The sequence below is a fragment of the Panthera uncia genome, unplaced genomic scaffold, assembly GCF_023721935.1.
Source record: "Panthera uncia isolate 11264 unplaced genomic scaffold, Puncia_PCG_1.0 HiC_scaffold_437, whole genome shotgun sequence".
NCBI classification, from domain to species: Eukaryota; Metazoa; Chordata; class Mammalia; order Carnivora; family Felidae; genus Panthera; species Panthera uncia.
The window spans coordinates 4758-20275 of NW_026059580.1; the positions used below are offsets into that span (position 1 = coordinate 4758).

A 15518-nucleotide genomic window follows, 5' to 3' on the forward strand; every position below is an offset into this window, starting at 1 on the left:
TCATTTCCTTATTTCCTCCGTTACTTAACTAGGATTATGCCCGGTTATGAAATGAACTGAGTTCCTGTGGAGTCACCATTGCTTCTGTTCTCCCTCTCTCCCTTTTGGATAAAGAAAAAACCAGTCCTAGGTGTAGTGCATGGTGATGTAGTGATCAGAGGTGATATGTGTGTGTGGCTGAAGGTGTCGATGTCTGACCTATACTACGATAGGAGATAAGAGTAGCAATTCCAGAATTTGGAATAAAGTGGCATATGAGGTAGATTACAGTTCCTTTTATATATCCTGCTTGATTCATTGGGGATATTTATAAATATGTTGAGTTTTGCTAAAATTTTACACTTGTTTTTATCATTCAGTTCAAACCATGACTTCTATCACATCTAATGTACAAAAAATATAAATTGAAACACAGTTGAGTTGGGTGTTTTGCCTGTAGTACCAATGTTAAGGTTTGTTAATATCTTCCAGGAAAGATATGAATGAAATTGAAGAGAAATCTAAAGATATAATAAAATTCACTGCTGAGAAACTCTCCATAGATGAAGTCTCACAGTTGGTGGTTTCTCCACTCTGTGGTGCAGTATCCCTGTTTGTAGGTAAGTTGTGATTTTCACAGTGTGGGTTGACTGCATAAGACAATAGAAATCAGCAAGTGTTTTCCATGTTCAGTGTTAATAGAGGATTTTAAGATACTAAGAGCAGTAACCCATGGTGGGTAGACACTTTTTAATTTTTATTCAGATTCAAACCAACCTGTGTTAAAGGCATTAAAAGAGTAGAATAAGAGTCATTATTTTCAGGGAGAATTCTGTATGTTCCAAATATTGAGGGGAAAAAATGGTGGTGATACTAACTTAATGATAGTCCTGGGAGCATAATGTTTCCCATCCTGGTTTGTCCTATGAGTATTTTTGATACGTTTGCCTCATTAGCGACATTGTATTTCCTCATCTTTATGATAATTATTTTTTGGTTTTCTAACCAAATGTTTGTTTTTAGAAAATTTGAAAGCAATTCGTAGGCAAATTGGTGTGCTGCTGAAATAATCCTTTTTTCTATTAATGTGTTATTTCTATTGTAAGGAAACCTTAATATTTTTCTTTTTCTTTCTTTTTTTTTTAGGGACTACAAGAAATAACTTTGAAGGGAAAAAAGTCATTAGCTTAGAATATGAAGCATATCTACCAATGGCGGAAAATGAAATCAGAAAAATTTGTAGTGACATTAGGCAGAAATGGCCAGTCAAACACATAGCAGTGTTTCATAGACTTGGGTATGATTTCCTTTAGCAATTAAATAGTTAATTGCATTTGTTTTCCATCATTGTGCTATTTTAATTCTGGAATCTTCTGTAGGAATCCTATATTAGCATGAGAGGAAGGTTTGTGTATTATTCTGGCAGACAGGCAGACAGTGGATAGCACCTCAAGGGCTGTTTGTTTCATTGTAACATCTGGAGAGTGCCTGATGCTAAAACAAAGTCCAAATGTGCCAAACTCGAAAAAGCCTTGTGCAGACACAAGGCCTGTGCTAATGTGTGCTAAAGTCCTTGAGGCCTTTTAAGAATTGTTTTATAGTCTGGACTCTATTTGTATGATAAGTCTGTTAATAGATTTTTTTTAATGTAGTGCCTTTGAAGGTCATTAAATTAGTTGCCTGTTTATACCACTAAGAAGAGTGGAGTTCTAGACTTTAAAAAGAGCCCAGCAATTGAGACTCCATTTCTGTTATATTACATTAGTTGTTATTTTGTTATTAAAAACTAAATTTCATCAATTCTATTCTTTAATATTTGTTTCTATTTAATATACTAACAAATTAGGCACAACCTCAACATCCCCTCTGCTGAATGCAAACGGGATAAATTACTGTTTTTTAATTAACCTGAAGTTTAAAGTAGAACTGGATATTTAGTTGTAAGAATGCTTTGCTGGAATTTTTTTTTCATGTGTTTAATATCCTTTAACATGTGGATTCAGAAGAGATGGCAATTTTTCTTCTTCATTTTGTTAAAGCTTAGTTCCAGTGTCTGAAGCAAGCATTATCATTGCTGTGTCCTCGGCCCATAGGACTTCATCCCTTGAAGCTGTGAGCTATGCCATTGATACTTTAAAAGCCAAGGTGCCCATATGGAAAAAGGTAAGGAAATATCTAATTTTGCCATTTGGACATGGTTTTTCTCACAAATTGTTTAAAAGATAAGGAATGAGATTACATGTAGAACTTGTATTCTAGGGTCTTCCCTGACTCTATAGAATTGTGTTTTCTTTATCTGAAATAGTATTTATGTAATATCTCCTTTCCAAAGTTTGTTAAGCATGAAAAGTACATGCCCCAAAGAAATGCATGGCACAGATTAGGCCTCAATAGTTGGTAACAATTGGAATTCCTTGTCTGGACTTTTCCATTGGTTCATATATGAATTCATTCACTTTGGATTAGAATTCCCTTGAGTTAGTCCTGTGGAGAGTGATAATAATGCACAGCTGTTCAGCAATAGGTAAACAAGATTTCTCGAGGCAAAAGAGCAAGCAACATTCTAGAATTTCTTAGGAAAAAAGAGTGGGGTATTGCCTCTTTGGAGAAAATGCATAGTGAGTGGATTTTCAGACATAAATAGGAAATTCTAGTTTGTTTTCTGTCAACACATCAAACCAATCAGTAAGAGTGAATCTCTGGTTAAAGAGGACATTCTGAAGGGATGAAAAGACCCAACTCCTTAAGTTCTTCCATGGTGTAGTAACAGTAACAGTAACAGTGGGGTTGTTCTGAACTCTCAAACTTGTAATTGCCTTTAAGACTCTAGAATTGCCCACAGCATTTTGGCTGGGTAGCAAAGCCAAGGAGGGAATTAACATCTCAGATCAGAGGGCAGAGCGTGTCTTTCCTAGGAGCCTGCTGGCTCCGTTTGTGGTAGAGATGAACAAATTGGACTCTTACACAGGACCTATGAAACCCAGTGACCATGTTTTCTGAACAAAAACTGAAACTGGGGTGCCTGGGTGACTCAATTGGTTAAGCGACCAGCTTCGGCTCAGGTCATGTTCTCACAGTTCGTGAGTTCGAGCCCTGCATCGGGCTCTGTACTGACAGCTCAGAGCCTGGAGCCTGCTTCTGATTCTGTGTCTCCCTCTCTCTCTGCCCCTTCCCTGCTCATGCTCTGTCTCTCTCTCAAAAATAAAGATTAAAAAAAATTTTGAAATGAATAAAAACTGACACCTGTTCTTATAAGGGGATACTTTGGGATTTGAAGATAGGATTTGTGACAGAAAACAGTCTCTGTGAAGCTCAGCTGTATGGTGGCTTTGCTTTGAACAAAGCTGCCACCATTTTGATAGACTACATGAGGCAGTCTCCTGAATAGAGTGAGTCAGGGAGAGCATTCTCCATTGAGTTGTGAATCTGGGTGGCAGAGGTAGCTTTTTTTTTTTTAATTAATTTTAATTTAATTTTTTCAGATAGTACAAGCAGGGGAGAGGGACAGAAGAAGAGAACCTTTTTTTATTTTTTAAATGTTATTTATCTTGAGAGAGAGAAAGAACACATGCATAGGGGAGGGACAGAGAAGGAGAGAGAGAGAGAGAGAGAGAAAGAGAAAGAGAAAGAGAAAGAGAATATCCTAAGCAGGCTCTGTGCTGTCAGCGCAGAACCCAACAATCCATGAGAGCATGATCTGAGCTGAAATCAAGAATCAGATGCTTAACCTGCTGAGCCACCCAGGTGGCTTAAGAGAGAATCTTAAGCAGGATCCATGCTTAGTGCGGAACCCAATGTGGGACTTGATCCCATGACCCTGGGATCATGATCTGAGCCCAAATCAGAAGTCGAACACTCAACCACCTGAGTCATCAGGCACCCCAGTAGCTCTCCTTACCAAGGAGAAAGAATGGACAGCCTGCCCATAGAAAGTAGATGAGAGAGTAGGTCCCTGGAATAAGAGGAGGGTGGGCAGGATTGGGGCATCCTCTCATCTTTATACTTCAAGGTCTAGCTGAGCTTTCTGTTTACTTTTCTGTCTGTAGAGGTTGAGAGGGTATATACAGTGTTCAGAGGAAGGTCAAATTTGGATTTCTGTCCCTCAGAAATAGGATTTGACTGGAGATTGAGAAGAAAGATTGATACATTCTTATTCCCCTCCCTTCCGAGTATCATCTCAGTTTGTGTCGGGTTCTAGTCCCACCTGTGCTTTGAGATCATTGGTGAAATAGCCGGGTAGGCAGGTAGGTGGGGCACACACTTACAAAGCAATTGTCAATTGTCTCTAGGGTAGAGCCCAAACCTGCTTAAGAACTTCTGTGGGTGGTCACTTAATTTCACACCTAGTGGAAATATTCCATCAGCCTGTGGAAAAGCATATATAGAAATGCTGAAGTAGATGTGTTTGGAAAGAAAAAAGTGTTTAAAATTATTAAAGACCTTGCATCTTCCCTGTGTAACCTTGCTCAGGCTGTCTCCTGACATGGTCCCAAATGGAATTGTTTATTCCATTCTGTGGTTGTACCTTGCCTTGTTAAGTCTTCATGTCAGTGTTTCTCCCACTGGATTGGGGTCTTTAAGTGGAGGGAACAGATTTATTCAGTTTTCTCCTTTCAGTGCCTCAAACAAATATTTATTGGATTGTTGGAAGAGTAGCAGATTTAACTAGATTCATTTGCCTGAATTTTTCTGATGCAGTTGAATTTGTTAAGCCACTCTGTTTTGAATACCTGTTATGGTTCTGTTTTTCAGGAAATGTATGAAGAATCATCATCATCTTGGAAAAGAAACAAAGAGTGCTTTTGGACAGCCAGTGATTAATTCACACATTTTTTTTTTAGAGAACTAAAATTAAACTTGGTAAACTGTCTTTAATCACATTTTGATTTTTCTTTTCTAGAAGTTAAGCTAGTTTACTGAAACACAGTCTCTTGTGTTACACCAGTGGGACAAAAGGGAGAAAAAAAAATGAGTGTTAGGATGAAGGCTTATGCAGGAGCCACAGATAGAGAAAAGACTTTAGGGAAAAAATGGTAGAGTAAATTTAAATGTGAGGAAAGATGCCTGTGGTAGACATACCATTCCATGAAGTAGGAAATTTAAATTACTTATATATTTTTTTCAATGAGAAGCAAAATGAAAGCATTTTATTTTCTTTGAAAGTAATAGATGGTCAGTGAGTGAAATATTTTGTGATTTTGTGGATATTTTTGTCCTTTGGATATGATGTTAGAGTTCTAGTATATTTCAGTTTATTGTGAGAAGTAGTGGTCAAGAAGCCAGTAGTTTGAGTCTTGATCTCAAATCCTTGAATGAACCTGTTGGAGAATTTGAAAACAGATTCTTAGATGTCTCTCGAATCTAGCTGCTACTTCTGAATCCCACTGCCGCAACTCTCGTCCAAGCCACCGCTCCATTTCTCTTGGACCGTTGTTGTGGCCCTGCTGACAGCACCCCTCCTGACACTCTTCCTTCTCCCATGTGGGTCATTTCATCCTCCTCAGAGCCTTTGGAAAGCTAATCCCATGCTGGAGCCCCACAGTCCTCACCGTGGTCTATGGTCTATATGCTTGGGCTCCTGCCTGCCCCTCACCTTGCTCCAGCCCCCTGCTTTGCTGTGGCTGGTATGTAGTAGGCTTATTCTGTCATAGGGTCCTTCCTTGTCTATTTGTGTAGAATGCTCTTCCCCCAGATATTCCCATAGTCTGCTTCCTCACTATTTCAAGTCCCCAGTTAAATGTTCCCTCCTCAGAGAGCCTTCTCTACCTTATTTAAAACCGGAATCCCCTTCCTTTACTCTGCCTTGTATCTTCTTGTGGCCCTTAATGCTACTGTACTGTAGCATTAGTTGTACTGTATCTATTAGTTTATTCCCATCACCAGACTACAGACTTCTTGAGGTCAGGGACTTGTCTGTCAGGTGTGCCCTAACCACTACCATGCACCAAAAAGTGCTGTTGGTGTTGAGTATTGTGCTCCAATTAAACACACCTGACAGGTGTAGCTGTAGCCCTTATGTGTGTGTAAAGGTATCTGGTTAAATGCATGAGTGGGTAGGTTTCCCCTCCACTTCCTCCCCCTGGGCCATTCTGTAACATCTTACTTAGTTACTTATTGGGCATGGAGTTTGTGAACATGGTATCTTAAGGCAGGAATGATTTATGATGTAGTTAGTTGCTGACCCAGCAGAGGGCAGTAGAGCCAGGGCTAAGGTAAGAGCAACTTGAGTGAGGTTTTTTTAGTCGGTTACTTTTCTATGCAAAAACTTTTTGCATGGAGCCAAAAAGTTCAGTTTAGTTAGCCTTTTTCTTTAAGTTAGGTCAGAGTGGTTCTTAAAGTAGTGTCTGACTTTGAGTACAATTATTTCCATTGCTTAATTGGTATCAGAGTTTAAAATATTAAGGGTTTAAGTTATACGATAGGATGAGGATGGAAGTTTTTAAAATGCTGTTTATAGTTTTTAAAAGGTGATGTAGAGTAAGTAAAAGGAATTACTTTTAAAAAAAAATGAGTAATTATAAAATTATTTTCCAATTTGGGAATACGGGTCTATTCTGTGCCAGAGCTAATGTTCTTTTTGTTCATGGTTGTATTTTAATGTGTGATGTGTACGAGACGCACTGTGATGGTTCTGCAGTCAGCGGCCCTTACGACTTGGTTCACCGGGACTGAGATGGGCAGGGCTGAGGAAGGCGTCTGAGCGATCACCTGATGCGGGAATGGGAGACACGTGTGTATCCATGGAAATGGAAACATGTGCCACCCAAGCTTTGCATTGATGCACCAGTCTGTACAGTGAGGGCCAGTCGGTAAGCTGGATACGTAGCTTTCACAACACCTAATACCTTTAGCATATTTAATCCTTAAAATATTTAAACCCTCCTGCTTACTACTAAAACCAGAGTAGGAAAAAAAAAAAAAAAAAACCCTGAATGTTTTGGCAAGTTGCAATGGTTTGGCCAACTTTTTTTTCTCTCTCTTCCAAGTACACGTTTGGAGAGAGAAGTTGTGCTTTAGAGCAGTGCTTCTCAAACTTTCAATATGGAACGTGATTCGTTGGAGAGTCTTGTTAAACTTCCCTTCGAATTCACTTCTGGATGCCATGGAGATACACGTTTGGTAATGGGCCCCAGATGATGCCGGGCTGCCTATCTGTGGACCACACGTTTAGAAGCAAGGTTTTACATCTAGTCCTTAAACTATGAAGGCAATTGAAGGTTCTTACAAAACAGCCTGTGGTCACTGCTAGTAATGTAAGAAATTAGATACATCCTCATTCTTACATGGAGTCTTGAACGTGTTCTGAAGCAGGGTGAGTGCATACAATAAATACACTGAAATATACGAGCCATAAAATCAGAAGTCCAAAGTCAGTAACTTTATTTTCAAAACAACTTTAATTATAATTTAGTAATGTGGTATGAAGAGTGGTTTATAATTAAAAAACACTTTAGAGTCTCATTCTTAGTTAAGAGCTTTTCTCGTTAATGTTGATTACTTTTCCAATGATTTCTCAGGAATCAAATGAGTTGTGCAACTTGATGAACATGATACATTCATTTTTATATTTTTGGAGAGAAAAAAGGCAAAAACCAGTTAATCAAAAACAAATATACTTAATCACATCTTAAAGATTTATACTTTACATGAAGGAAAATATCCAAGATCCTTTCTCTTTAGAAAATGTACAATTCTAACATAGTCGTGCAATATATACATTTTATCTGTCAAAATAAACCAGGTACAGATGAAAATGTAGCCATATGTAAATATAAAAAAATGGTTTCATCCTTTAAGGTTCAAAGAAGTAGTTAACACTTTTTATTTCAGACTTTACCCTCATGTTTATCTTCTACCTCTAGATGTTTAGTCTTTCAAATTGTTTAAAATGGGTATTTGTCAATACACATGAAGGGCATAGTCCTGAAAAGTCATGTATGCAGGTATTTTTTGTGTGCAAATTGAAAAAGTAAAGTTAGGCCACGGTGCTCAGTTTGAGGGATCCTATTTTCCGTTTAATGTCTTGATATATATATATATTTTTAAGTTTTTTGTTAGAGCGAGTCGGGGAAGGGTGGAGAGAGAATCCTAAGCAGGCTCCGCACCATCAGCGTGGGAGATTTTTAATAACTTACAGCTGTATATCAGGAGAGATAAATACATTATAAAATTATACTTTTTATGATAGTTTTTTGTATAATCACTTAGGTGATTAGGATAAATTGGGTTTAGTTCTTTTTCACAGTTAATAATTTCTATTTTATAAAGAACACTGCCAGCTAGAAAAAAAAATCTCCAGTTCTTTTGCTACTAAAATGAATGATGCACAATTTCAAGTCTCAATGCAGCTTCTTTACAAACTATTTTACTCTTTTATATGGCTTGTGTGGCAGCCATGCATGAAGCAACTCTTTTTAATCACATTCTACAGATCTTGTCTATATATACCATTTATGAAATGGAAACTTTAAGATGGTGTTTTTTAAGCCCCATATTATACTTACTTTTAAAGCAAAAGTAAGGCTGACTAGGAATACATAACTTGTTTTCAAGCAGTGGGGTTTTGTTCTTTGATTTCTTGGCTAAATACTCGCCTTTGCTTAAAAGTGTTGGAGAAATACTCCTCACTAGAGCCCCTGCCTCAAATCTGTTGCCCATTTAGGCCACTTGCTCCTGGCGCAGTGCTTCTCCGTTGGGGTGACTTTTGCCTCCCAGGAAGTGTGATACAGTGTCTGGAGATACTTGTATATTGTCACAACTTGGGAGAGAGGATGCTCCTGGCACCTGGTAACTGCCAGGGATGCTGCTCAACACCCTACTGTGCACAGGACAGCCCCCTGCAAGGAGTCACCCAGCCCCTTGTCAGCAGGGCCAAGGCAAAGAAACCCTGCCCCAGTGGAATAAATGGCACAGAGACCAGTGGCTAAGTTTTTAGGTTGTAGTAAGCCAGCTGCTTCATGGAGACAGTCCTGACGAGGTACACTACCTAAGCCCCGGCTTGGCCAAAGCGCTCAAGCTCGCCGTGGGCATGTGACCTCAGTTTAGTGCTTCTGTAAGAAAGGCGAGGCAGAGTGAAATAAAAGGAATGACCTGCTAGAATTCTTTGTATAGCACCCTGAAGAACTAGTCTGTATATGTACACAGTAGTTACATGGTTTCTTAAATATTCTTTATCAACTTAGGTTTTTCCTCCACTCTTTAAAAAAATTTTGGACTCAAAGTATTTGAATCCACACAGCTGTTATAAGAATTGGGCTTTAGCACATCTAGAGATAGCCAAAGCTATAAGCCCCTGCCATTTTATGGCTGATTTTTCCACCTGGTTTGTTTTGCTTTGTCAAATACAAAATAAGTTACCAGACAACACAGATAGCTCTAGATAGCTCGCAGGAGCCAGGCCAGAAGAGCAGTTGGGCCTGATGCACACAGGCACGTACTTGTTTTCAGAGTCAGGTTTTTTGAGGATTGTCTGTAATTGTAAGAAATCCAGATCTTCAACTTTCAAAACTAAAAGCATTGCTGCTGAACTCCAACCCAGTCTTCTCATTTCATAATGAGGACACTGTAGTTTAAAGAGGCCAAGTGATTTGTCCAAAGCTTTAGGTATGCAGTTTCTGACATTAAATAGTTCCCACTTGCCTTTGCCTCTGCCTCTGCCTTTCTCCCAGTCCCTCCTGGAGAGTGTGTGGGCTCAAACAAAAGAAGGTGCAGGAGAAACAGGTGGCATTCCAAGGCAGTCCGTTTACGTTAGTGACTGGGATGTTTGTTAAAATATGGACCACTGGGTTTCATCCTCTTTTGACCAAATAAGTGTTCCAGGAGTTGGGACCTAAGGAGCTACCTAATGAGCATACTTGCCCAGGTGGGAGTCATTCTTCTGAAAGTTTAAGTCCTCCGGCAACACACAAGCACAGAGGGTGCACCTGCTAATTTGGGGGCTTCCAAGGTCTCCTCGTAATTTGCAAATTCCCGAATTTTGTTTTGTACTTTGTTTGCACTGCCTGAAATTCCAACAATTAGAAATTCACCGTGGCTTATTTTTCTTACTTGTTTAGCAATAAAGGAAAATAGCTCCCTGGAGTTAAAGGGATTATTCATGCAAGTAGGTAAGTGAGATGATTTTTCTTCCTCACACCTGGTGTAGAGCAGCTGCTCCAACGAATTGGAGATTTGGATGAAGGCCAAAGGGAGGTGGCTAACCCTGAATTACTGGAGAGGAAGGCACGCCTTAGTGGGCTTCTAGAAGATGGGGACACCAGGAGGTAGGTGCAAGAGTGGTTTAGTACGGAAGGAGGAAGGATGCCAAAGAAATTACTCCTTTTCCATAAATTGAAACTAGGTCCCTGCCAGGCAGTCAAGTCAGCCAGCTGTGCATGGTGAAGGAGAAAGGGAACTTCCTACTTCTTTTGGCACAGGCTGGGCCTCTAGTAGATAGGATTTTACCATCAATGTTGTGATACAGATTTTAAATTTTGCATTTGACTTCTAAACTACCCTCCCAGCCCCCACCCCCTTAAATGGAGGTTTCCTCTGTAGGAAGCATACTCTAGGCTCCTACCAGGTATCCAAGATTGTTTTGATAAATAGATCATAGCAAAAAAGGGACTCTGAGAAGGCCAACAGCAGCAAATTATACCTTCATTAACAAAAAGGTCACTTAAAATAACCTCTGTGACAGCTCTGGATGACCAGCATAAGTTGAAGACCTGTGTTGTCTTTTTCCCCCCATCAACCTCAGTATCCAAGCTAATTATATAGCTAGGCCAAGTACTTCCACTCTTGTGGTCACTGTTTAAAAACAATCACTTTAAATGGTTGGGGTTCCCCCCACCAAATCTGAGAAAGGTTCTATTTTTCTTTAAGACTTCTCATGTTTGGAAGCATTTCATGTTTCTGACACAATGCACATTATGTAAACTCTGGACCAGCCAGTGTAAAGGTCACTCCCTGCCCCCACCCCCCCCATATAAAATCCGTCTTTTACCCTTTCTACTCCTAGCCCCCCCCCAAAAAAAAAACAACCCAATTTCTTCTTCCCAAACTGACCTGCAGTTTTCGTAAAGTATCAGGCGAGTTTTACCGCTTACACATAAAGCACTGGGATTTAAAACAAATCCATTCACACAAACAGCAAACCCTGGCTGTGCTGCCACAGCTCACGTTGCAGTGAGACCGCCGTGGGGCTCAGCTGTTGAGTTCTGTGGTCTCGTCAATCTCATCCGCAGTTTTGGACATTTTTTCATATTTTCTTTTGAAGAAGCCAAGCTGTAAGGTGATGTACAGTTTTTACCACGTGTGAATTATTTTGTTATGGGGCCTCAGACCCCCTTGGCTGCCCACTAAAGCCCCTGTGGGAATCTCTGGGGCTCTGGAGAGGATGATGTGCAGACTGTGACTTGGTCTCAGCTTTTCAGTGAGGAAATAATACACAGGGTTGAACTGAACAGCATACATTGTTTGTTTTTTGGTACCTGAACAAAACATTCAGGGGTCTGGATAAAAGGCAGGTTGGAAAAAAAAGTATCGGGATCCAGACCTCATTTTTTTTTTTTTTTTTTTTTTTGGGACAGAGAGAGACAGAGCATGAACGGGGGAGGGGCAGAGAGAGAGGGAGATACAGAATCGGAAACAGGCTCCAGGCTCCGAGCCATCAGCACACAGCCCGACGCGGGGCTCGAACTCACGGACCGCGAGATCGTGACCTGGCTGAAGTCGGACGCTTAACCGACTGCGCCACCCAGGCGCCCCCAGACCTCATTTTATATATTGTATATAAAATCCTTACTGATGGTTTTCAGGAACGGATGTGAGAATTTGCAAATAAATTTGCCTTTCCTTCTTATGATGGAGGTAGGTACCACATAAAACTTAAGGTTACTGTTTGATAAGGAAATTCAAGACAGATATATTCAGGAGCCCCATATTTTTAAGTATGATAATTTTCTTACCTTCCATAAAACTGCAACCAGAGCTAATAGCAAAACGATTCCAGCAATTACACTTCCTACTATAACTCCAGTTGGTACTTCAGCTTTCTCATGGGGTTTCATTATCGTAATGGGAATCTGTAAATGTATGTATATATGCAACAATTGAGTTAACTAATGGTAGCACCCCCAAAAAAGTGAGATGGTCTATTCAAAGTCTCTGATTTTATTAATGGTGGTCTAGAAAGGTGATGTCACTCGGTCAGGATCTCATTCCTCAGCTAAACATTGTGCAGTATAATTTCTAGAGAAAATGCTTCTGCAAAGTACAGGCAAAGAATACAAGTTTTCTAGTTTCCTCCCTTTAATTGTGTCCGTATTTAGTGGTTATGTCATCTCTGACAACTTTAGATGCTTTATTTATGAAATAGGAACTTTAGTTTCTGGCAGACAGTCTCATTGTCAAATGACAGCATTTGGAGTCCAAACTTGGAAGGGGGCAGGGGTGGCCAAAGACCAAACAAATCAACAACTCAGATGCCTTGTGATTAAGCAACAGCAGCTTTGTACCGGGCTTCTAAATATTGATTTCACTTAACTCTCACTCAAGAGTATTTGATGTGGATTGTTAAAAAGTGATAGTTAATAGCTCAGGGCTCAAGTTGACCTTTTCAGTGATAAATTGCCCCGGAGGCTGTGTGTGATCCTTTATGTCCACTTCCTGGGAATCTTTGTGACTCTGTAATAGAATGGCAGCCCTAAGAGTTCTAATGGTAAAATACTGTATATCTTATATACAGTAAAACCTTGGTTTGCAAGCATAATTTGTTCCAGAAGCATGCTTGTAATCCAAAGTACTTGTGTATCAAAGCGAATTTCAGGAACCACCAGCTCAGTTGTGACAATGTGACATTCAGCATCACGGACTACTCCTATGGTAAGACATCGCTCGTTGATCAAGTTAAAATTTATTAGAAATGTTTGCTCGTCTTGCAGAACACTCGCAGAACAAGTTATTCACAATCCAAGGTTTTACTGTATGTATATATTGTGTGTATGTGTGTGTACGTATATATATGTTTTTAGTTACAGAAAGAATCACTACCATTTCCTCCACAAAGTGTATTAAGAATACTAAGAACTACATTGTGGGCAAAGCAAGGTAACAAAAATCTTACTGATTGGTTGAATACTACATGACCATGGCAGACAAGCTGCTGCTTATCACAGAATTTATGAGTTGGACTAAATTTGAGTCTGGCCTTTTGGTAATTCTGTTACTTCTCATTTGTATTTTCAAGGGATAAAATAAGGCTTTATAAATTTAGGAATAAAGTAACTGAATTCATATAGTTCACTGCTTAATGGCAGTCATATCTTTACTCTCCATTCCAGAATCTCCCAGTCTGGGGTCCATGGATCCAAAGGGATCCACGGGTATAAATTTTTTTCTCAGATTTTTAAATGGACCAGAGTTCAAACAAATTTAAGAGTCACTTAATCTACCCTATAGAGAGATAGGTCAGATTATTATCTGGATTCCAAATATTCAAAAAATCATCTAGAATATTTGGATTCAAAATCTAGTTTCATAGACAATTAATAGTTGGCCTTTGTTATTTACCAATATTGCTCAGAGAAAACCAAGAAAAAAAAATCTAAAGGTTCATTAAAATTGCTAATTTCAAATTATAACTTATTTATTAGTACTTTCTGGAAAAAAAAAAAAAAACAAAAAACAAAGACCTCAGCAGATAGATAGTCTGAACACTACATTTTTCTAAAATGAACTGTTAAAATATCTATAGTACTGCTAAGTTCATAATACTTTGAATTTGAAGTCCACATTTCCTTTGGCTCCATTTCTGATTTTCCATGCCCCAGCCTCTGAAGAGTGGGTGTGGGCCTTGACTGAGGGTCTTAAGCCAGAGGCCAAACAGCATCCTCTTTTGGAATAATTTCCCCTGGGACCAGAGTGAGATACCAGGGCCGTGTGTGAGCCTTACTCTCAAGTATGGAGAGAGGTCCAGAGTTCACAGGGCCATTGGCTTTTTAATGGCTACAACAGTGGACTGAGGCCAGCTGCCAGGCTGGTCTTTGGGATAGAGTCTTAAACTGGCTTCTAGTTTGTAACAAAAGCATTAGGAGGAAAAATGGAAAGGGCTCTGCCAGCAGATTAGCAGAGCATGGAAATCCTGCTCTATCCAAATATGGCATATTCCAACCAGAGGCTCACTGCAAAGGAAAGTTGTCCTGTGCCAGCCCTTAGAACAGTGAGCCTTTGTTTTCTGTAAAAGTGCATTTCTTTGCAAGACGCTTTTTTTGTTTTATATCAAGGGGAACATTTATAATTTTCTAGACTATAAGAACTAATGAATGGACCCTATACACAGTGCCAGTATGTAGCTATAAGGAATACTAAAAAAAAAAAAAAAAAGGCCCTCTAATAAATGCCTCATTTATTAAGCATACTTAAGCACTTTCTCTTTAAAAAATACTGTAAAATACAATCTATGATTCAAATAAGAATGACCTGAATGTTATGGCCTGTGACCTAGACTGTTTTGTGAAATCAAGAGAAGGAAGGAAGAGCTGGTGGTGCTGCTTTAGGCACGGAGGAAGGAGTCACAAGTAAGATGAACCCCCTCTGTTGTGCCTTCTGCTGCACTGTCACTGCTGGTCCAGCTTTGCCAACAAGGGGAGGTGGGGGTGGGGAATGTGGAGGACAAGTACTTCACTGGACTTGTTTGAGTAGCAGATACCTTTGCCAAAAAGCTCAACCTCACATCAGGTTTTTAGAGTTTCAGTTATATTCTATAGCCATGTAGGTGAGAAGAACCACTACTCTCAAGTTTTCAGAAACGGAATGCCTATCAAAGACCAGTGCCTACTAGGAGTGATAAGGTATACTCACCGTGACTGTGTTTTCTTCGATCACGTATATCTGAGGGTTATAGGTGTTTATTTCTGCAGATGCGGTCAGCTGTACTGTCTGGAAAGTTGACTGGAACATAGAAATAAAAAACATGTTTTATCTTCGCAGAAATGAACGCATGAAATTGGCCTGTTTATTATTTATTTCCTTGAGGGAAAGGACAAGAGCAAATGGCAGCTCTGAAGACTCCAGAATCTTGGTGTTCTTGAGTTGGTGATCTGTGGAGGACCACGTATGAGAAGGACCTGGGAGACTAAACACGTGGGGTGGGCGGGCCCTGCCACAATCGCAAATTAAACCTCAGCGGGAAGGGGGGTGCAGGCGTTGGGGATGAAGTCCAGGCATTGTAGGTTAAAAAGAGCTCCTCAGGTCTAACTTGAAAACAGTTAAAAAAAAAAAAAAAACCCAAAAAACAAAGGTTTAGAAATGAAGCTTTTAATTGGGAAAGATCACGGTTCAGATTTTTTAAAACTTTATGAAGTTTTTCAACATGAGGGAAAGTTGCAGGCTTGACGTTTTTATAGATTTACCTAAGTCAAATAATGGAATGGAAAATCAAATTACAAACAGTAGAAATACACTTAGACTTGACCATGCATGTCAGCAGCAGACACCCTGAACCTTTTGTCAAGCCACATGAGTAATTTCAGGTTTCCTAATCTAAGTGTTTCTATAGG

At 39.6% G+C, this 15518-nt stretch overlaps 2 protein-coding genes and 1 long non-coding RNA gene across 3 annotated transcripts in view; 1 reads left to right on the forward strand and 2 right to left on the reverse strand.

Moving 5' to 3' along the window:
- Positions 1-448: 448 nt before the first annotated feature.
- LOC125918096 (molybdopterin synthase catalytic subunit) lies at positions 449-4849 on the forward strand. Its single transcript, XM_049624143.1, has 4 exons — positions 449-599; positions 1126-1276; positions 2019-2142; positions 4732-4849. Exons 1-4 carry the CDS (start codon positions 479-481, stop codon positions 4798-4800), a joined length of 465 nt encoding a protein of 154 aa, XP_049480100.1. The 5' UTR covers positions 449-478; the 3' UTR covers positions 4801-4849.
- Positions 4850-9953: 5104 nt separating this feature from the next.
- Positions 9954-15518, reverse strand: part of LOC125918095 (integrin alpha-2) — a gene marked incomplete at its 5' end in the record, with an annotated part of 30101 nt that continues 24536 nt past the window's right edge. The window contains 3 exons of the mRNA XM_049624142.1: positions 9954-11244; positions 11928-12044; positions 14821-14910. Of these exons, the coding sequence (XP_049480099.1) occupies positions 11164-11244; positions 11928-12044; positions 14821-14910 (288 nt within the window). The remainder of the gene's footprint in view (positions 11245-11927; positions 12045-14820; positions 14911-15518) is intronic.
- Positions 11433-11817, reverse strand: LOC125918097 (uncharacterized). The gene is made up of 2 exons (XR_007456374.1): positions 11733-11817; positions 11433-11515 (listed from the first exon to the last, which is right to left on the reverse strand). It is a non-coding gene; the product is annotated as an uncharacterized LOC125918097 (long non-coding RNA).

Coding starts and splice junctions, on each gene's coding strand:
- LOC125918096 (XM_049624143.1), top strand. CDS start 479: ATGAATGAAATTGAAGAGAAATCTAAAGATATAATAAAATTCACTGCT. Junction 600..1,125: donor TGCAGTATCCCTGTTTGTAG/GTAAGTTGTGAT, acceptor TTTTTTTTTTAG/GGACTACAAGAAATAACTTT. Junction 2,143..4,731: donor AGGTGCCCATATGGAAAAAG/GTAAGGAAATAT, acceptor TCTGTTTTTCAG/GAAATGTATGAAGAATCATC.